This window comes from Stenella coeruleoalba (assembly GCF_951394435.1).
Source record: "Stenella coeruleoalba genome assembly, chromosome: 4".
In the NCBI taxonomy this organism is placed as follows: Eukaryota; Metazoa; Chordata; class Mammalia; order Artiodactyla; family Delphinidae; genus Stenella; species Stenella coeruleoalba.
In genome coordinates this window covers 33,124,697-33,146,082 of record NC_137149.1, presented here as the reverse complement: position 1 = coordinate 33,146,082, position 21,386 = coordinate 33,124,697, and the positions used below count along the sequence as shown (strand labels likewise).

The 21,386-nt window shown below is 35.9% G+C and overlaps 1 protein-coding gene across 8 annotated transcripts in view; it reads right to left on the bottom strand.

Moving 5' to 3' along the window:
* TBCK (TBC1 domain containing kinase) overlaps nucleotides 1–21,386 on the bottom strand; it is a 244,075-nt gene that overhangs the window by 102,563 nt on the left and 120,126 nt on the right. For all 8 annotated transcript variants that reach the window (XR_013827926.1, XM_079919204.1, XM_079919201.1 and 5 more), the window contains 2 exons: nucleotides 8,691–8,727; nucleotides 7,531–7,692 (listed from right to left, as the gene is read on the bottom strand). Coding sequence is in view for 7 of the 8 variants with exons in the window: in XM_079919204.1 (XP_079775330.1) it covers nucleotides 7,531–7,692; nucleotides 8,691–8,727 (199 nt within the window). In the remaining variant the exon portion in view is untranslated. The remainder of the gene's footprint in view (nucleotides 1–7,530; nucleotides 7,693–8,690; nucleotides 8,728–21,386) is intronic.

Here is a 21,386-nt window from a genome sequence, read left to right as displayed (position 1 = left end):
ATGACATATATACACATTCTGGTCCTTACATTATTATTTGCATTATCCATCAGCAGTATATACGGGGAAATTTTAAACATAACTTCTAACTTTCCAAGATTTTGAGGTTGATTACTTTTAAGATACTTTGAAAGTATAAAATGTTCTGTTTATTTTTTTGTCTTGCAAACCTAAGGCACATATAAACACTCAACAATAAAACAAATATAAACAAATTCCATCATTGATATCTTGAAACAAAGTATGTTTAATCACTGATTGAAACTATAAGATAATTTCTGTACTACTCAAAAAAATTCAGAAAGCAGAATCCCTGTCAATCATAAAACAAACCACTTTCCTATGGAGAAGAGCCTTGAAACCTCCGGACCAGGTTTAAGATGTGTTAGTACTCTAATCTACTGTCAACTTTCAAGGTAAGTAGAAAATTCTGATCAACCCTGACCTTGTTTTTCATTATAGTTCCCAACACATGACAGACCTTTAACTTTATAAACTATTTACATACTGCAAAATTAGTGGTATGCTTCAAGAGCAACAACTAGTTCAGTGTTAAAAGACTTTTTCTGGCTTCTGAGATTCAGCTCACAATTTGAATCTTTACGACTCATTCTACTGGCTTTGTGTTTTTCATAAACATTTATTTTCAGCTTGGAAGTCATGTATTCTAACATCTGCTTTCAAATTTTCTCCTTTTCCCAAAAATAATTCGGTATTTCCCCCCCAACAAGGTGATAATAACCTAATGAGATTTTAAAAATAAATTTTCATGATTTTTATTTCACTGACTATATGATCATGTTAATAAAAACACATTAACTACTCTTTCATCTATCCCTTTTTTAAACTCAGAAGAATTTAATATTCCATCTAAATCTTAACATGTAATTTTTATGGGTGTGGTGGGAAGAGGAGGACCATAGCTAAAATCTCCATATTTAATTTCCATTATGATTGTCCTTTTGTAATTCCAGGAAGATGTGCTTAGAAATATACATGCATTAACATTACGTAGCTATAAGCAGAAAATGTGAATAATTATGGATTCTCAGCTTCAAGTAAAATGGTATCAAATCTTAGAGGGCTGACAATACAAAACCTTCACTGAATAACTGGGTACTACCATTGCTCTACTTTTTCACCTGGTCAGCTCTCCACAAGCCAGAAAAAAGGAATTATGGATACCTACTGGGGGCACTTATGTTAAGAATCCTTTGCTTTTTGCTCACGATAGAGCTCCTTGAAAGGAATGTTCAGAGACCAGAATGCTCCACAAATATCAATATGGCATTCGATTTTGGGACCTGATGTTCTTTTCAGGGATACTTTTTCATTCTTTCAAAAACACTGAAAAGAAAGAAAATACTTCTACAAATTTATTTTTAAATATCCCTAACGTGGCTTATAAGATCCTCCATGACCTCTTTGTCCACCTCTCCATTCTCTTTTCTAATCACTTTCCCTTTTGCACTAAGTATACCACTCCAATTCCTTCAGTTATTTGGGGGATTTCAAGCATTTTTTTCCTGCCATCTAGAAGATTCTCCCCTCTCTCCACTTCTCACATTCTAATGTCGATTAATTTCAGATATTACCTTTAACATCACTCTCTTAGAGAAGGTTTTTTACCTCCCTCAGACTTGGTAGTGTACTGTTATAAATTCCTATTGCTTTCTGTAGCACTTATCACCATTATAACTATTAATTTAATAAAGGAGTCATTAGTAGCCTACTGGCTACAATCAGTTATACTTGGCTCAAGTGTTACAGTTTTTAAAAATGTGGGCCACTGTTTACAATTGGGAGATTACATTATATTATGAAAACCCTATTTAATTTATATTTATCCCTAAATGTAAGCAAGAAACTGTTCATTGAACCCCACCCCCATTCAAAAAAAAAAAAAAAGGAAAGAAAAAGAATGGAAAACAGAAAACCCAGATCACTTATCATTGACCTTCTTTCCCACTCTCCTACCACAGGGATTGTCAAAAGTACCTTAAAAATCTATGATTTCATAAACTAAATTGAATTTCCTCCTCACTCTCTCATTCTCATCGATTTCCAAAAATATGGCTTGTATTTCTTATTATAGATCTTACGCAATCTGGTACATAACTGTGTGGCTCAAAAAATGTATGGTTTTGGGCTTCCCTGGTGGGGCAGTGGTTGAGAGTCCGCCTGCCGATGCAGGGGACACGGGTTTGTGCCCCGGTCCGGGAAGATACCACATGCCGCGGAGCGGCTGGGCCCGTGAGCCATGGCCACTGAGCCTGCGTGTCCAGAGCCTATACTCCGCAACGGGAGAGGCCACAACAGTGAGAGGCCCACATACCGCAAAAAAAAAAAAAAAAAAAAAGGATGGTTTTCATGAAATATTCCATGCTATGCTAAATAATGATAAAGACTGCATTACAAAATTGTTTTAAGTCAGAAAAGATAAGTACCCTTTCCTAGCTACTTAAGATATTAATACAACATTTTTGAGGAATTAGTGAAGTGCTACATAATAGATACTACTGGTATTTTTCATGTATGTGTTGAAAATGAATTCTATTGTAAAGTATGTAGGTAATATTGAGATAACACCTTAAAATTTTATTTAAAACGTTTTCTTTTAATTAAGCTTCTGTAATAAAACATACATCACACAACGAAGATGTTTCAGCCAACTGTTGATTTCTTCCTGCAAAAAGGATTTACTTTTCCTATGCTCAAGTCCCTTCAATATACTCAGTATTTCCTTCAAAAATAGTTTATATGTACGTATTTTTTTCTTTTAATGGTAAAGTAACTATTTTAATCTCTGAGAGTAAATTAAGCGTTCTTCCACACAGATTTCCCAATTTCTTTGTATAGGTTCTCTAAGAAAAACTTCTTTCCTACTTTGAAAAATTCCTATCTTTGAAGATGTTCAGAGGTATAAAGATATGCATTCTAAGTATTTATTTCAACCATAATGACATAAATATATTGAATTAATTTTCAACTGTACAAAGGAAATACACCACCAAAACAAAAAAGCATTTAAACATCTCAGCCATTACAAATCCACTCTAAAATTATTACCATTTTGGTTTTATTCAGATTATCATACTCATCTTGAATACTGTTTGGGTGTATCCTCAAAAAAAATTTTTTTTTAAGTCAGCCAGATGGACACTATAGCAGAATCATATCAGAGAACAGGCTGAAGGATGACGGACCTCATCCTATAGTTGGGCTTACAGGGTGGTAACCTTGGAAACTGTAGCCAACATCCAGTGTTGGATGGCGCTATGAAAAACCCAGTATTTCTTCCAAAACACCCTACCACTATTTTGAGATTGTATGAGAAATGCCAAATAGACTGCTCTCATGGTTATTTCCTTTAGTACTGAAATGACACACAAACCAATACATGTCAAGAACTTTCAGCAAAATTTTCTAGCACCACTTGTACTTCTTTGTAATGTGACATCACACTATACCATTTACTAAAGGGAACTGAAGTTGGAAGCAGTTTTTGGCAAAAATAATAATGCCTTTCTGCTGTGTTCTCTCTTCAAGAACTAAAGGGTTAGTATGAAGTTAAGAAAAGGAGGAAGAAAGGAGAGGGAACTTACAAAGATTGAATGTTACACATTCTTTGCATGTTTAAAATATTACATGCCACATGTACTTTAAAAAATAGTTATGCATATTTGGTAGCAGGTTTTGCATCAGGTACATTATGCATATTATCTTTCATGCTCACCCTAACACTAAAGCAGATATTTTTATCTCCATTTCACTGAAACTTTCATAATGTATAGGACTCTCTTTCCAGTGAGGTTAACAACTTGTCCAGGTTCACACAGCTACTATATGCCAGAGCTGGGAGGTAAACTCATATCTATTTCACTCTACAGATCACTCTTTTCAGTGGCAGAACCATACTGAAAGTTTCCCAATTCACACAGGTAGTGAGTGGTGCAATTAGGACTCAAACCCGTATGTCTTGACTCCAAAGACTGTGCTATCTACTATACTATGTTGTCTCTGAGCAATGAAAAGAGATGTTCTTCTTAGTCATAATATACATACATATATATATATTGAAGGCTTACTTGACTTCTTAGGTAATTCTCCATTGCTTCTGCTAATAAGGAAATCTATATGATTGATATCTACCTCAATAATACATAGAAAAAGCCAAATGGGGTGATTGCTTCATTTATTTTACCAATAGGAAAGCAGTCATGATAGAAAGGAAAAAGTGAGGAAAATCATAATAATCATGCTGCTGGTAATAACATTAATAATAATAATCACTTACATAGCACTTGCTCTTTGCCAGGCACTGCTCTAAGTTGTTTAGTTGTCCTGATTTATTTAGCACAACAATCCTATTAGGTAGGTACAATTATCATTTTCATATAAGCAGGGTTAAGGAAACAGATACAAAGAGGTTAAGTCATGTCCCTAAGGTCACACAACTGTAAGGGGTAGAGCTAGGACCTAAAACCCAGGTTATCTGGCTCCACATTCCATGCTCTTAACCACTAGACTATTGGGCCCCTCTTTGTAGAAAGAAACAACTAGAAAGGGACAACTTAAAAAAAAATGCGAGGTTATTTTGTTTACAAGGTTACCAACTGGATGGCGATTCCATCATATTACTGTCAACAGATGTTCTGAACAGTGAATTTGCTAATCTGCTTCAGCAAAGAATTTAGTTAAATTTGTTCTGATTGATTACTTATGCTTTTAAACTCAGTTAAGTGGGGATTTCAGTAAAGCACAATATATTTAATAAATTCAAATTAATGTTTAATCCTAACCTATCTTTATCTACAAAGTCTATCTCAAGAATTAAGGTGAAATATGGAGTTAGCCTATCTCTTCTCATTTTGTAGACTTAAAAAATGTTTTTTTCTTTCTTTCAAACATGTTCCAAGCTTATGTCACATAATATTTTGCTTAGAAAAGGCGCATTCAGTGTGTTTGTGTGTATATTAATCTGGATTCACTTTTTAGGACTTCCCATGACCACTTCCCAGTTCCTTCAAGCATCAAGTACAGTTAGTGGGCTCAACATGATGAAAAAAGACATCTATTAGATCTAATTAGGAAAGACATCCCAAATAAGTGCACTGTGATTAAAAATAAAAGGAAACACAGGTGTACTTAAAGGCAAAGTTTACATTTAACCCCTCCACCCTTCTTTTTTCTTAAGTCACATTTTTTTTATAAACTTTTTTCTTCCCCAACTGGAATCATATAGTGACCAAGTAAATGATGAGCCAGAATAATGGCACTGAGGATCAATGCAATTCACATCAATAGAGGCACCCTACTTTCAAAAGTAAGTAGTGTTTACCTTTTCAATGAGTCAGTTCTAACAAACATATACTCTTACTTTCTGATTTCAGAAATAATGACTATTCTAATGTACAAGCAGAATTACCACTAATCTGCCTATACAATATGAAAACAGATTCCTCACCAGTGTATAACTGGAATATTTATGCACAAAATTGGAAAGGTATTAAATTTACTTTACTTGAAAATGCACAATCATCATTCCTAACATATAAAAATGTTAGAAAAATAGAAAATAGAAAATAGAAAATAGAAAAATTCTTTTAATTCTAATCAATCATCCTCTGCTTACTTTGGCAATTTAGAAACAACAGGAAAATATCTGCACGGTACAGACAGTATTTGTAGTTTGCAAAACTAGCTTTTCTGTAACTGTTCAACACCAACAGGAAAAAAAGAGAGAGAGCTCGATTTTCATAAAGAATCTCCCAGAAAAAAAAACATAAGAACTAAACAACTATTTGTTGATACAAGAAATAATTAACTTTAATTAAAGTTTGATAAGTTAGAAAGCTGATGGTGAATACTTTTAATCTGGGGGGAAAGGGGAAGTAGAAGTTTTAAAATAAATCCAATAATTTTTGCTATTATTTTCCCAAAAAGGATGAAGATTTTCAACAACAGAAAGATGATAAACTACCAGGTACAGATCATCCACTAAAAATAAAAATTGGGGTAGGCAGCAGGTTTCTTTTCTTTTCTTTTTTTTTAGTTTTTCCTCCAGCATTATTGAGGTATAATTGACATAAAGAATTGTACATATTTAAAGTGTACAACAGGATGATTTGATATGCATATACTTTGTGGAATTAGTATCACAATCACATTAACTAACACAGCTATCACCTCACATAGTTACTATTTTTGTTTTGTGGTGAGAATGCTTAAGATTTACTATCTTAGCAAATTTCAAGCATACAATACAGTATTATTAACTACTGTCACCATGTTGTCTTTTAGATCCTCAGAACTTATTCATCTTATAACTGAAAGCTTGTATCCCTTTGAAGGTTTATTGTAGTGTAAGTCCTCACAGTTAGCTTTTTTTTTTTGAATTTTATTTTATTTAGTTTTTATACAGCAGGTTCTTATTAGTTACCTATTTTATACATATTAGTGTATACATGTCAATCCCAATCTCCCAATTCATCCCACCACCACCACCACCCCCTGCCACTTTTCCCCCTTGGTGTCCATATGTTTGTTCTCTACATCTGTGTCTCTATTTCTAGGCAGCAGTTTTCTTATTTCTTTTGAGAGTACTTATTAAATATATAGCATTAAGGTACCTTTCTTTTATTCTTTGATTTTTAGACAAATTTATCTCTTGGATAATTTTAAGTGTGTTTATTTTCAGCAATCACTTGTGGCTGCCTGAAAATATGGAGAACAGCAATAAACACATAGAAGGGTTGGAGCCAATGAAATGCTATTTGAAGAAAGCAGAATTTTTCTACTTGAAAAACATTTTGGTTTCCACAAAAATGTAGTTCAGTTTTTTCTTCCACAGATTGTTATATCCTATGTAACCATATTACTTTCATCTTTTTAGCGAAAGCATCAAAGCTTAAACCATAGTTACATTCAATATTTCTACACTTAAGCATTCAACTCCTAAATTTACAAGCTCCTCACTTATGAATACAATATATAGCTTGACTTACTATCCTGCATTGTATAAATGGAATTCCCCTGGAGTGTGACTTGCTCTCCCAAGAGGACAGGGTTTCTCCTTTCCTCAAACTGTCAAACTGTTAGCAAGCAGCTATGGATAGGAGAGAGCAAAGTTCCATGTGAATTACATCTCTGTATAAACTTATCGATTCTCAAACCCCTTCCCAAGTGGCCTTTATTTACTCTCTATCAGTTGGAGATAAATAGGCCTATCCTAAGCAAGGCAAATGTGTCACCCCACCCGCCCCCACTGCCCTGCCCTCTTTACCTTTTTGATGGCATCACTGACATGAAAGTAAATGATAGTGAACTATTATGACCCAGTTTTATATCTACAATGCTGGGCCAGCAGAACAGGTACTATACAAGGGAGACAATTCAGAGACGGATGATGAGGCTCAAGCAGAAGAGATTCTGAAGGCTTGTATGATTATTTTTGCAAATTGTTATAAGAATGTCTCATTATTCTATAATTAAATTTCACTTAGTAATTCTATTTATATATATCTATACCTGGTAAATCAGAGAAGAGAAGAATGCACTCATTAAAGCCATTAGACAAAAGCCGGTCACGCAGCTGCTGAAGAATTGCTACTCCGATACAGAATGGGAAGGAGGAATTCCCAAGCAGTAGGGTATCCCAGAGGTGGAAAATTTTGTGCAGTGGAAATACATCTGTAAAATGACAAATATAAATAAATTAATTGAGATTAAAAATAAAAAATTAAAACAACAACAAGCTACTTTACTAGACATGGTAATTCCCTTATGGTCAAAACTATTACAGAACAAATACTGGCAAACTGTTTTTTATAAAATGCGTATTTGGCTTTGTAGATTTACTGCTTCCTAAGGCATCTTAAAAAACTGATAATCAGATTGATCAAATAGATGACATTTTCTAGTCACCACTATCAATCTTGGTATAGCTGTTACATTCATTCTGTTTCTTCCTAGAATTTTCAGGTCATATTATTCTCACAAGTTTATATACTTAGAAGAATTTTAGTATTGTTATAGATTCAGTATCATTATATTTCTATTATGTACTCTAAAAACTGCTTTTTGAAATTCCCATAAAAAAATCTGATTAGCAATTTTTTATTTTTGGAAACTTTCTTTTTTTCATTTATCAATACTCTGAACATCTTTCCAGTCCAGTGCATACAGATCTACTTCAAATATTGTATTCCATTAATCAAATGTACATGTTTAAGCAGCATATCCACTGTATTAATATCTGTAACTGATTAAAGTATTACATATTCACATAAACTGTTTATTTCTAGAGGAATTCTAGGATAGGAAATAACAAAAGTATCAGTTATTAGACAATCTCTAAAAATTGAGTCTGATTTGGTTGTAACAGTTGCCTTCCAAAACTCTATGTAAATACTATAGTTAACATTAATTTATTTTTCAATAGAGGTCAGAGATTTTATGAATGTCGTGATATATCAGATAGGTTTTCATCTTATAGAACAACCTTTTTGATATTTAGTAGTCAGAACAATTGAAAATAATTTCTACCCAACTATATTACCTTAGAATTACATAAGGATGCTCATGTAATTAAATCTGCTTAGTATTACTGTAACTATAATATACTGGGGAAGAATGAAGCTGTTCTTTTGCTAATACAATATTGAAAGAAAAGGGAAAATGATACTTACGAGTAAACATGGTGAGAAACCAAGGGATGGCATAGAGCTATGAGTGGAAAAAGATAGGGATGCACGGGATGGATAAAGAGGAGATAAAAGAGATAATTAGAATGACTTCCAGTAAACTGAATGGTAAAAAAAGCTCTATGTTTTGGTCTACTCCACTGATTAAAAACATTCTTTAACACCATATGCAGAAATAAACTCAAAATGGATTAAAGACCTAAATGTAAGGTTGGATACTATAAAAATCCTAGAGGAAAACATAGGCAGAACACTCTCTGACATAAATCACAGCAATATTTTTTTGGACCCACCTCCTAGAGTAATGGAAATAAAAAAAAATAAACAAATGGGACATAATTAAACTGAAAAGCTTTTTTTGCACAGCAAAAGAAACCATAAACAAAATGAAAAGATAAACTATGGAATGGGAGAAAATATTTGAAAATGATGCGACTGACAAGCGATTAATTTCCAAAATATATAAACAGCTCACACAGCTCTATATAAAAAAAAAATCAAAAAATGGGCAGAAGTTCTAAATAGACGTTTCTCCAAAGAAGACATACAGATGGCTAAGAGGCACATAAAAAGATGTTCAACATCACTAATTATTAGAGAAACGCAAATCAAAACTACAATGAGGTATCACCTCACACTGGTCAGAATAGCCATCATCAAAAAGTCTACAAATAATAAATGCTGGAGGGGGTGTGGAGAAAAAGGAACCCTCCTACACTGTTGATGGGAATGTAAATTGGTACAGCCACTATGGAGAACAGTATGACGGTTCCTTAAAAAACTAAAAACAGAGTTACCATATGATCCATCAATCTCACTCCTGGGCATATATCTGAAGAAAACTCTAACTCAAAACGATACGTGCACCCAAATGTTCATTGCAGCACTATTTACAATAGCCAAGACATGAAAGCAACCTAAGTGTACAATGACAGATGAATGGATGAAGAAGATGTGGTATATACATACAATGGAATATTACTCAGCCATAAAAAAGAAAGAAATAATGCCATATGCAGCAACATGGATGGGCCTAGAGATGATCATTCTAAGTGAAGTAAGGCAGACAGAGAACAACAAATATATGATATTGCTTAGATGTGGAATCTAAAAAATTGATACAAATGAACTTATTTACAAAACAGAAATAGACTCACAGACATAGAAAACAAACTTACAGTTACCAAAGGGGAAAGGAGGGGGGATAAATTGTGAGTTTGGGATTAACATATACACACTACTGTATATAAAATAGATAACCAACAAGGACCTACTGTATAGCACAGGGAACTATACTCAATATCTTGTAATAACCTATAATGGAAAAGAATCTAAAAAAGAATATATATATAACTGAATCACTTTGCTATACAGTAGAAACTAACACAACATTGTAAATCAATTATACTTCAATAAAAATTTTAAAAAATAAAAGAGAATCTAGATAATTATAATTATTATCACAAATATTCTATTAAATAATGACATCTATTACAAATGCTGCAGATGATCCTTTGGCCAAGGCTTATTCCACAGAGTATTTTCATTTCATCAAAGACTACACTCAAGACAATGCCTAATCCAAACACAATACTAGCATGCTAATTTCAAAGGTCTACTTTTCAAAGGAGAACTTTGTTCTTAGGAATAAAATATTCCTAAGATTTGAAGAGTCCTCATCAGTGTTGAGTTACCCTTACTGAGTATTTTTTGAAACATGATGAGATGATATTTGAAAAATGTCCAAAATGTCTCATTAAAAAATTTTTATGAAGCTTATGCCTATTACCACTTTCTAAATTAACAGGAAGCTTCATAAAAGTAATGAGATCCAGGAATGAAATAATTTGGTTCTTTAGATGAGTGACAAATTTATTTTCCTAAGTTTACTCTCTAGAAATGAAACACACACACACACACACACACACACCAATTAATTTTGTGAGATTTTGAAAGTGAGAAATCATTCTTAATTTCTAAAAGTAGAGTAAAATCTCCTTTGTTAATAACAAGTATCAAAAACCAATAATAATTTATAGAAAAATCTGAAAAAGCTCTACTTTTATGTTTTATGTCATTGCATGCTCCTATTAGACAAAGATTTTTGTACTACCTATAGCGTTTAAATAAATAGTTTTTCAGCACCTATCAATTGTGAATTTATAAGTAGAGTTGAATATTTCTTTGCATTATACACAATTGAGTATCTATGCTATTAAATGCCAGTCAAGAACCGTAAGTACAGTTATAGACTACCTTAAAATCTAAGTACTGTATGTGAAATAAACCCATTGCTCCCTACAAGATTATCACTTATATGCACTGACACAGCCATTACAAATGGGGAAACTGAGGAGTACAGAGGTATGTGACTTCACTATAGAGTATTGGTTGTAGAAAACAATAAAATATAATAAACTCTGAATTTTCAGCCTAATTTAAATTTAAACATACAGTCTGTATATGTAAGTTCCATCAGTATTATTTAACTTTTCTTGCTTTTAAGGATATAACATAAATTATATTATGCTCTGCCCTTCTGATCAAAGCCAATTGTTTGTCATTAGGAATCTTACCTGAGTTACTTCAGCAACAAAACTAACAATCCCTTTTATTGAAGAGAGCATGTGTATGAGGAAGAACACAAAGTGGGGAGGAACCACCTGAAAGGATCAGGGGGAAAACATGCCAGGCTCACACAAAGCCAGGCATGGTTCACCTTACCACTAGCTACAATTTTTTTTAAAACCCTGAAATAAACAAAGCATAAGGTAGAGTACTCAAAAGGATATTGCCTTAGTAATGGGGCAAAATTATGCTCCCAAATTATGCTGCCCAGGTCTCACTTAACAAACCTTAAAAGCAAGCCTTGAAAAGATCAAACTGTTTCAATGTTACCTAGCTGCATCTCAAAAAAAAGCTCAAGAATATTTACAAGAACATAAAAATATCCAATAACCAGCAAGGTAAAATTCATAATGGCTGAAATTCAGTAAAAAAATCAGTAGTGCAAAGTAGCAGAAAAAAAATGATCATAATGAGGAGAAAAATCATTCAATCAAAATGGACAAAGAACTAACATAAATGTTTGTAATAGCAGGCAAGGATGTCAAAATGCTTTTTTTTTTTTTTGTGGTATGTGGGCCTCTCACTGTTGTGGTCTCTCCCATTGCGGAGCACAGGCTCTGGACGCGCAGGCTCAGCGGCCATGGCTCACGGGCCCAGCTGCTCCGTGGCAAGTGGGATCTTCCCGGACCAAGGCACGAACCCATGTCCCCTGCATCAGCAGGCGGACTCTCAACCACTGCGCCACCAGGAAAGCCCTCAAAATGCTTTTTATATCTGTATACATATGTTCAAAAATCTAACAAATGATTGAACACGTTAAGTAGAGACATAGTAGATATAAAAAAGAACCAAAAAACCTCTCTAGACATGAAAAATACAATGTTTGAGTTAAAAAATACACTGAATAGGATTAAGAGCAGATCAGACACTGCAGAAGAAGAGATAAGTAAGCCTGAAAATACAGCAATAGAAACTACCCAAAATGAAACACGGACAGGGGGAATAAAGAAAAACAAAACATGTCCTATGCATCAGTGAGCAACTTCAACCAGCTGAATATGTTATTGGAGACTGCAAAAGACAGAGAGAAGATGAGAGGCGACAGAAAAAAATATTTGAAGAAATAATAGCTGAACATTTTTCAAAAGTGATGAAAACTATAATCTGATAGAGTAAATAATCTCAAGAACCTGAAGCACGTGAAACATGAAGAAAACTATACCAAGGTACATCATAATCAGATTTCTCAAAAAATCTTACACCACAGCCAGAGAAAAAAGGCACACTATGTAAAAGCATCAGTGAGAGGAATGTTTTCTTGTCAAAAACAGGGCACAAAAAATGACAGTGGAGCGACATTTTTCAAGTAATTAAAAAAAAAAACCTATCAACTTAGAATTGTATGTCCAGCAAAAATATCTTTCAAAGAGAAAGGTAAAATAAAGACTCTCACACAAACAGAAACTGAAAGAATTCATCAGCAGCAATCCTGCACTATAAGAAATGCTGAAGTCAGTCTTTCAGGCAGAAGGAAAATGATACCACATGGAAATCTGGACCTATACAGAAGAATGAAGAGACTCAGAATTATAAAAATGTAGTTAAATATAAAAAACTTTTATTTAAAAAAAATCTTTAAAAATAAGTGACTCTCGGGAGTTCCCTGGCAGTCCAGTGATTAGGATGGTACGCTTTCACTGCCAAGGGCCTGGGTTCAGTCCCTGGCCGGGGAACGAAGATCCCACAAGCTGCGTGGCACAACCAGAAAAAAAGTGACTCTCTAAAGCAAAACTAATAATTTATGTGGAGCTTATAATATATGTAGAAATAAAAGGTAGGACAACAATAATACAAATGCCAGGAGGGTAAAATGGAGGTATATGTTGTAAAGTATTTATACTATATGTGAAGTGGTATAATACTACTTAAAAGCAGATTATAATAAGTTAAAGAATTATAGTATAAACCAGAATTTCTTAACCTCGGAACTATTCACATTTTGCGTTGGACAACTCTTTCAAGGGGGAGGTGTAGTTTGCGTTTTAAGATTTTTGTAGCAACCCAGTCTCTGTACTAGATGCCAGTAGCACTTGTTCAGTTTTGTCAAAAGTGTCTCAGACTTTGCCAAAAAATCCCGTGGGAGGCAAAACTGCCCCTGGTTGAGGACCACTGTGTAAATCTTAAAGAAACCAATAAGAAAACAACAAAGAGTTATAGCTAGTGTCTTAACAAAGGAGATAAAATAGAATCACAAAAAATATATCCAACAAATCCGAAGAAGGCAGATAAAAAGGAAAAAGAGAACAAAGAACTGATAGGACAAATAGAATAAAAATAACAAATTGGTAGGTTTAAAGGCAGCCATAGCAATAACCACAACAGAAGTCAATGGTTCTTGTGATGGTTAATTTTATGTGTAAACTTTACTGACACAGGTGCCCAGACACTTAGTTAAACATTATTCCGGATGTGTCTTTAAGGGTGTTTCTGGATGAGATCAACATGAAAATCAGTAGATTTCATAAGGCAGACTGCCCTCCCTAATGTGAGTGGGCCTCATGGAATTTGTTGGAGGTCTGAATAGAACAGAAGGTAGAGTTAGGGAGAATTCACTCTATGCCTGATAGGATAAGCAGTGAAGAAAGCATAGCTCTAGCTTCTAAGGATCTTACAGTTCATTAAGAGCAGTAGCTATTCATTAAATATTCTCTCAATCCACTCCAATTAGGTTCTAGCCTTCACCTCACAACCAGAACTGCTCTTCTCTTGGTCATCAAAGGTCTCCATGTTTCTAAATCTAATGGTCAATTCTCATTCTCAGTCTTTACCAATCAGCAGGCTTTGACATAATTTACTATTCTCACCTCCTCTAACCACCTGCCCCCCACCTTAACTTGGCTTCCAAGAAACCACATTCATCTAGTTTTCTGACTGCTCCTTCTCCATCTCTTTTGTTGGTTCCTATTTATCTCCCTGACCTAAATATTGGCATGCCCTATATTCAGTGCTTAGAATTTTTTTCTCTTCTATTTTCTCCAAATGATGTGAGGACTTATATCTACAGCTCTATCCCAGACCTCTCTCCTGAAATCCAAACTGGTATGTACAAATGCCTACTTGACATTTCCACTTGTATATCTGATAGATATGCATATCATGTCCCAAACTAAGCTCCTGACACTGCTTCCAAAATCTGTGCCTCCAAGTACAGTCTTTCAAATCTTCGTTAAGAGCGATCCGATTCTTCCAGTTGCTCAGGTAAACAAAACTGTGGAATCATTCTTATCTCCTCTTTCTTCCACATTGTACATTTGTCACCAGCAGTCCTGCCAGCTCTACCTTCAAAATATATCCAGAATATGAAAACTGCTCACCACTTCTACTGCTAATTTCCTGATTCAAGCTACCATCATCTCTTGCCTAGATTATTACAATAGCCCATGACTAGTCTTCTAGATTCCATCTTGCCCCTCCTTGGATTTTTCTTACCACAGCAGGCAGAATGATCTTGTTAAAATGTTTAGATAAGAAGATGTAGCTTTCAGTGGCTTTCCACTACCGACAGTAAAAGCTAAAGTCCTAACTATGATCTATAACAGCGGTCCCCAACCCTCTTGGCACCAGGGACCAGTTTCATGGAAGACAATTTTTCCACGGATGGCGGCGGGAGGGGAGGAATGGTTCAGGCGGTAACACGAGCCACGATGGGGAGTGGCAGAACGCAGCTTCTGGCTTGCTTGCCCGCCGCCGCTCACCTCCTGCTGTGCGGCCCTGTTCCGAACAGGCCGGGACCGGGACAGGTCCCTGGCCAGCGGGGTGGGGACTCCTGATCTATAAGACTGTGTAATCTGGCCCTTCAATTACCTCTTTGACCTTCATCTCCTTGTTCACTGTGCTCCAGTCACACTGGTCTCTTGTCTCCTGGCTGCTCCTCTGACATCCCTGGAATGCTTACACCTCAGGGCTGTAGCTCTTGCTGCTCTTGCTGTTGCTTCTGTTTGGATTGCTCTTTCCCTCAATTCATTAAGGCATTTATTCAGAAGTCACCTTTTCTGTGAGGCTTTACCTTACTGAAATATTCAATCCCTCCTTCACCTGAGCACTTAACCTCCATGTCCCTGATTTAGCTGTTTTTTGTTCACTACTTATCACTACCTAACATACCACAAAGTATATTTATCTTTATTGTCTGCCCCCGACTAAAATATAAGTTGAATGAGGGCAGAGATTTCTGTCGTTTTTTTTTTCCATTTATGTAACCAGGGCCTAGGAAAATGTCTGGTACATAATAGGCACTGAAATATTTGTTGAAAGAATGAAATATATATAATAAAGATATTTGAAAGGGACAGATTAAAAGATTAAATAGTCACAAGATTACACAATTTATTTAGAAGTTTTCAATACATATGAAATAAAGAGAAAATCAGTTAATCTTCCTTGGGGTGTGTATGTGTGTGTGTGTATCCATCATATTAAATACTGGCAAGTATGGAAAAAACATTAAACTTGAAATGCTGAACTATATACCTATACTTTGACAACAATTATGAAAACAGTTATTAGAAATAAGCAAAATGAAGCATATTCTAATAAATATTTGAAAAGTAATAATTCAAGTTGAATAAATTTCTTTAATATATAACAACTCCTAGGTTCTCACCAGCCCCAGTCACTGCTTACCAACTAAAGTCAAGTAAATAAATATGTAATATACTCTGTGAGACTGTAATGCCTGTTATTTATTCCTTCTATTATTTCTCCCTATTAAAATTTTAACTGATATTTTCATCTTAAATAATTTCTTAGCATATTGCTATATCTTCATAATACAGTCTGATACAAAAAAGACAGCAAAATAAGATAATTTTGAATACTATGGTAGTTTAGGTTTTAATTAAAAAAAATAACAAATAATGAAATATTTTCTTACAAATATGAAAAATATATAAAATTAGTCTTATTAAGTTAGAGATATTATTAGCTACTTCCCAATTTAAAGGTGGAAACAATCCCAGTGAAAAGAAATCATACATTCACACATTCTGTTTTCTCCAGATCATGAAATTATGTTCCTGAATTAGCCTAGTGCTAGTCTGCTGAAAGAGTCAGCTGAGTAAATACTGCCCCCTAGCAATAATCAAGAAAGTATAGTGTTATTAACCATTTCATGAAGCCTTTCTATATCGTCTGGTAATGTCAAAGTTAGAAACATCAATAGGAAAAACAAAGGCAGGGGCTCATTAACTTGATTTTCAAGAGCAGAAAATTAAGGCTCAAAAACTTACAAATATATAAAAATGAAAAAGATTAAAAAAGGAAATATTTCTTATAATATAAACTCTAGGTGAATCTTTTATCAAATGGATTTATTTACAAACATATTATGTGTTCTCTCTCTCTAATATACATAGTAATAATAAAAATTAATACAAAAGGGAGTCCCTTCTAATTGACTTTCTTAATCTATTTTTTTAATGAACATATTTTCTGTTTACCTCAAGTCAAAAGCATTTTTATATTTAAGTTACCGTAAGCCACCTCTGTAAAATGCATGTTGACCATTAGATGGATGCCTTGCAATGATTCTCTGCCTTAGAAAAATGTACATCTAGCCATTCAAGTAAAGGATGCTTGAAAACAGCAGGTTTTCAAAGCAGTAGATTTTCATATGTTTTCTTGAAACTTTGAAACTCTGGTTTTGTCATCTGGTAGCTACATATCTCTTTGAACCTTTAGGATTATTGTGAAGATTAGTTAATGGCTCTAAAACACCTGGCAGAAGATGTGGCATATATCAGATATCAGCATAGGAAGTACAATTATCATTCTTAATAACAGCCCAGAAGCTTCTACAATCGGAAAGTATTTCAACAACCCAAAATTCTGAGTTAACCTCATGAAGCCATCTAACAAAAGCTACACATGTTTTGGAACCAGGAGATAGGAGTGGAAGGTAAAGAGAAGAGAATCCTGAGCACTGGGAACTGTACATGATGTTTCAGAGGTCGAGGTAGACTCAATTAATGCAAGGCACAGACGAAGAAGGCTAAAGTATTTCTAGTCCTGCTGGCTCTCAGAATCAATATTCCTCAATCCCATGTCAACTACTCTGAGTTCACAAAATTTCAAAAATTCTTACATAAAATCTTTTCCCTCAACTTTTCAAATTCGACAAGATCCTTTATTTTGTCTATATCTGACTCACTATTGCCTTCTTAACCACATATAAAATAACATGACTTGATATGAAGGAAAATTCTTGAAAATCAAGAATATGTCCCATAAAACATTTGTATTGTTCCATTGTGTTACTCATATTCAAAAGACTGTTAGCTTTTTCAACAATGAACAAAGATGATGGCTTACGTTAAACCAGGATAAATTCGATGGAATGGGAAAGGGTTTCACGTAAATAAAAAAAACTACATAATACAGGCAAAAGCAGTAATAAATAGCTCTCCTTATTTAACAGTACTCCTATCTTCTTAGAATCTTGGGGAAACATTTGCAAGTACAAAACCTGCCTTCATAACCAGCAACAAGGGGACAAAAGTCAGGAGGTGAGAATTACAAATCTATATGATAACAGTGATTTACAGAGCAACTCTTTAGAATATTTTAAATAGAAAACAATTATATTCTGATATTTTTGTGAACCAGTAACCCTGAAACAAAAGATTATCTGTTTCTAATCTTTATCTTAATAAAGCAGCCAATAAATACTGCATTCTTATAGATAAAACAAAGTAGTATGGAACACAGTGCCTGGCACATTAATGACTGTATTGAATCTATACGACGCGCTATGTAACACCTTCTGGGAGACGGAAAAGTACCTTAAAAATCAAGCAATAAAAAAGGTTGAAATTTAAAATGAAGTAGCAATCTCACCAACTCGGACAAACAAGGAAGTCTTTATTGTTGTTAGTATCATATTTCCTTCAGCAAAGTGTTTGTTAACTAATGCAGCAAAATAATATATCCATTATAGCTTGTAATATAATGCTTTTTAAAATGTAAATCATATTAGCATAACCAAAGAAACAGTGCAACATGAACAGATTCTAATAAGTAAAACAAGAACACCGATAATGGTTAAGCCCTTAATACTAACTATGTACCTGGAACTGTGTTAAACGGTTTATATGTATTATCTCATTTAATCATCACAATAATCCTAAGAGGTAAGATTTATTATAATCAACATTAAGAGAACTGTGGATAAGAAAAACTAACAAGTGTTTAGCTAGTAAGTTGAAGCGTCCGGATGAGAACCCTGCCCCATTTGACACCAGTGTCTGAGTGCTTACCCAAATTGGGCTCACAGACTTCTGGGGACCTTCAAGACCCTTCAGGGGCCCCAAACTTCAAAGCTATTTTTATAACAATACTGAAACGTTTTTGCTCTTTTTTACTATGTTAACATTTGCGCTAATGGTGCAAAAAAACCCACTGGTGAATAAAACTACTGGCACCTCATCACAAATCAAGGTAGTGGCACTAAATTATAGAAGTCATATTCTTGTGAAGGAGTAAAAATTATTAATTTTGTTAAATATCTTTTAAAATGTTCCATGAGACAAAATTGGAAGTATGCATAAAGTACTTGCACTGTGTACCGAAGAAAAAGATTGTCTTGAGAGGGAGCTTCAAGATGGCGGAAGAGGAAGACGTGGAGATCACCTTCCTCCCCACAAATACATCTGAAATGTATCTACATGCGGAACAACTCCTACAGAACACCTACTGAACGCTGGCAGAAGACCTCAGACCTCCCAAAAGGCAAGAAACTCCCCATGTACCTGGGTAGGGCAAAAGAAAAAAAGAAAAAACAGAGACAAAACAATAGGGACGGGACATGCACCACTGGGAGGGAGCTGTGAAGGAAGAAAGGTTTCCACACACTAGAAGCCCCTTTGCGGGCAAAGACTGCGGGTGGCGGAGGGGGGAGCTTCGGGGGCCACAGAGGAGAGCGCAGTAACAGGGGTGCAGAGGGCAAAGCGGAGAGATTCCCGCACAGAGGATCGGTGCTGACCAGCACTAACCAGTCCGGGAGGCTTGTCTGCTCACCCACCGGGGCGGGTGGGGGCTGGAAGCTGAGGCTCGGGCTTCAGAGGTCGGATCCCCGGGAGAGGACTGGGGTTGGCTGCGTGAACACAGCCTGAAGGGGGCTAGTGTGCCACAGCTAGCTGGGAGGGAGTCCGGGAAAAAGTCTGGAGCTGCCGAAGAGGCAAGAGACTTTTTCTTGCCTCTTTGTTTCCTGGTGCGTGAGGAGAGGGGGTTAAGAGCGCTGCTTAAAGGAGCTCCAGAGGCGGCCACGAGCCGCGGCTAAAAGCACGGACCCCAGAGACGGGCAGGAGACACTAAGGCTGCTGCTGCTGCCACCAAGGAGCCTGTGTGCAAGCAGAGGTCGCTATCCACACCTCCCCTCCCGGGAGCCTGGGCAGCCTGCCAGTGCCAGGGTCCCGTAATCCAGGGACAACTTCCCAGGGAGAATGCATGGCGCGCCTCAGGCTGGTGCAACGTCACGCTGGCCTCTGCTGCCACAGGTTCGCCCCGCACTCCATATCCCTCCATCCCCCCGGCCTGAGTGAGCCAGAGCCCCCGAATCAGCTGCTTCTCTAACCCCATCCTGTCTGGGCAGACAAAGATGCCCTCAGGCGACCTGCACGCAGAGGCGGGGCCAAATCCAAAACTGAACCCCGGGAGCTGTGCGAACAGAGAAAGGGAAATCTCCCCCAGCAGCCTCAGGAGCAGCAGACAAAATCTCCACAATCAACTTGATGTCCCCTGCATCTGTGGAATACCTGAATAGACAACGAATCTTCCCAAATTGAGGAGGTGGACTTTGGGAGCAACGAGATATATATATATATTTCCCTTTTTCTCTTTTTGTGTGTGTATGTGTATGCTTCTGTGTGTGATTTTGTCTGTATAGCTTTGCTTTTACCATTTGTCCTAGGGTTCTGTCTGTCCTTTTTTTATTACTTAAAAAAATTTTTTTAATAATTATTTTTTATTTTAATAACTTTATTTCATCTTCTTCTTTCTTTCTTTCTTTCCCTCCCTTTTATTCTGAGCTGTGTGGATGACAGGCTCTTGGTGCTCGAGCCAGGCATCAGGGCTGTGCCTCTGAGGTAGGAGAGCCAAGTTCAGGACACTGGCCCACAAGAGACGTCCCAGCTCCACGTAATATCAAATGGCGAAAATCTCCCAGAGATCTCCATCTCAACCCCAACACACAGCTCCACTCAACGACGAGCAAGATACAGTGCTGGACACGCTATGCCAAACAACTAGAAAGACAGGAACACAACCCCATCCATTAGCAGAGAGGCTGCCTAAAATCATAATAAGGCCACAGACACCCCAAAACATAACAACAGAGGTGGACCTGCCCACCAGAAAGACAAGATTCAGCCTCATCCACCAGAACAAAGGCACTAGTCCCCTCCACCAGGAAGCCTACGCAACCCGCTGAACCAACGTTAGCCACTGGGGACAGACACCAAAAACGGGAAGTACGAACCTGTAGCCTGTGAAAAGGAGACCCCAAACACAGTAAGTTAAGCAAAATGAGAAGACAGAGAAACACACAGCAGATGAAGGAGCAAGGCAAAAAACACCAGACCTAACAAATGAAGAGGAAACAAGCAGTTTACCTGAAAAAGGATTCAGAAAAATGATAGTAAAGATGATCCAAAATCCTGGAAATAGAATGGAAAAAAAACAAGAAACGTTTAACAAGAACTTAGAAGAACTAAAGAGCAAACAAACAGTGATGAACAACACAATAAATGAAATTAAAAATTCTCTAGAGGGATCAATAGCAGAATAACTGAGGCAGAAGAACGGATAAGTGACGTGGAAGATAAAATAGTGGAAATAACTATTGCAGAGCAGAATAAAGAAAAAAGAATGAAAAGAATTGAGGACAGTCTCAGAAACCTCTGGGAAAACATTAAATGCAGCAACATTCGAATTATAGGGGTCCCAGAAGAACAGAAAAAGAAAGGGACTGAGAAAATATTTCAAGGGATTATAGTTCAAAACTTCCCTAATATGGAAAAGGAAATAGCTAATCAAGTCCAGGAAGCACAGAGAATCCCA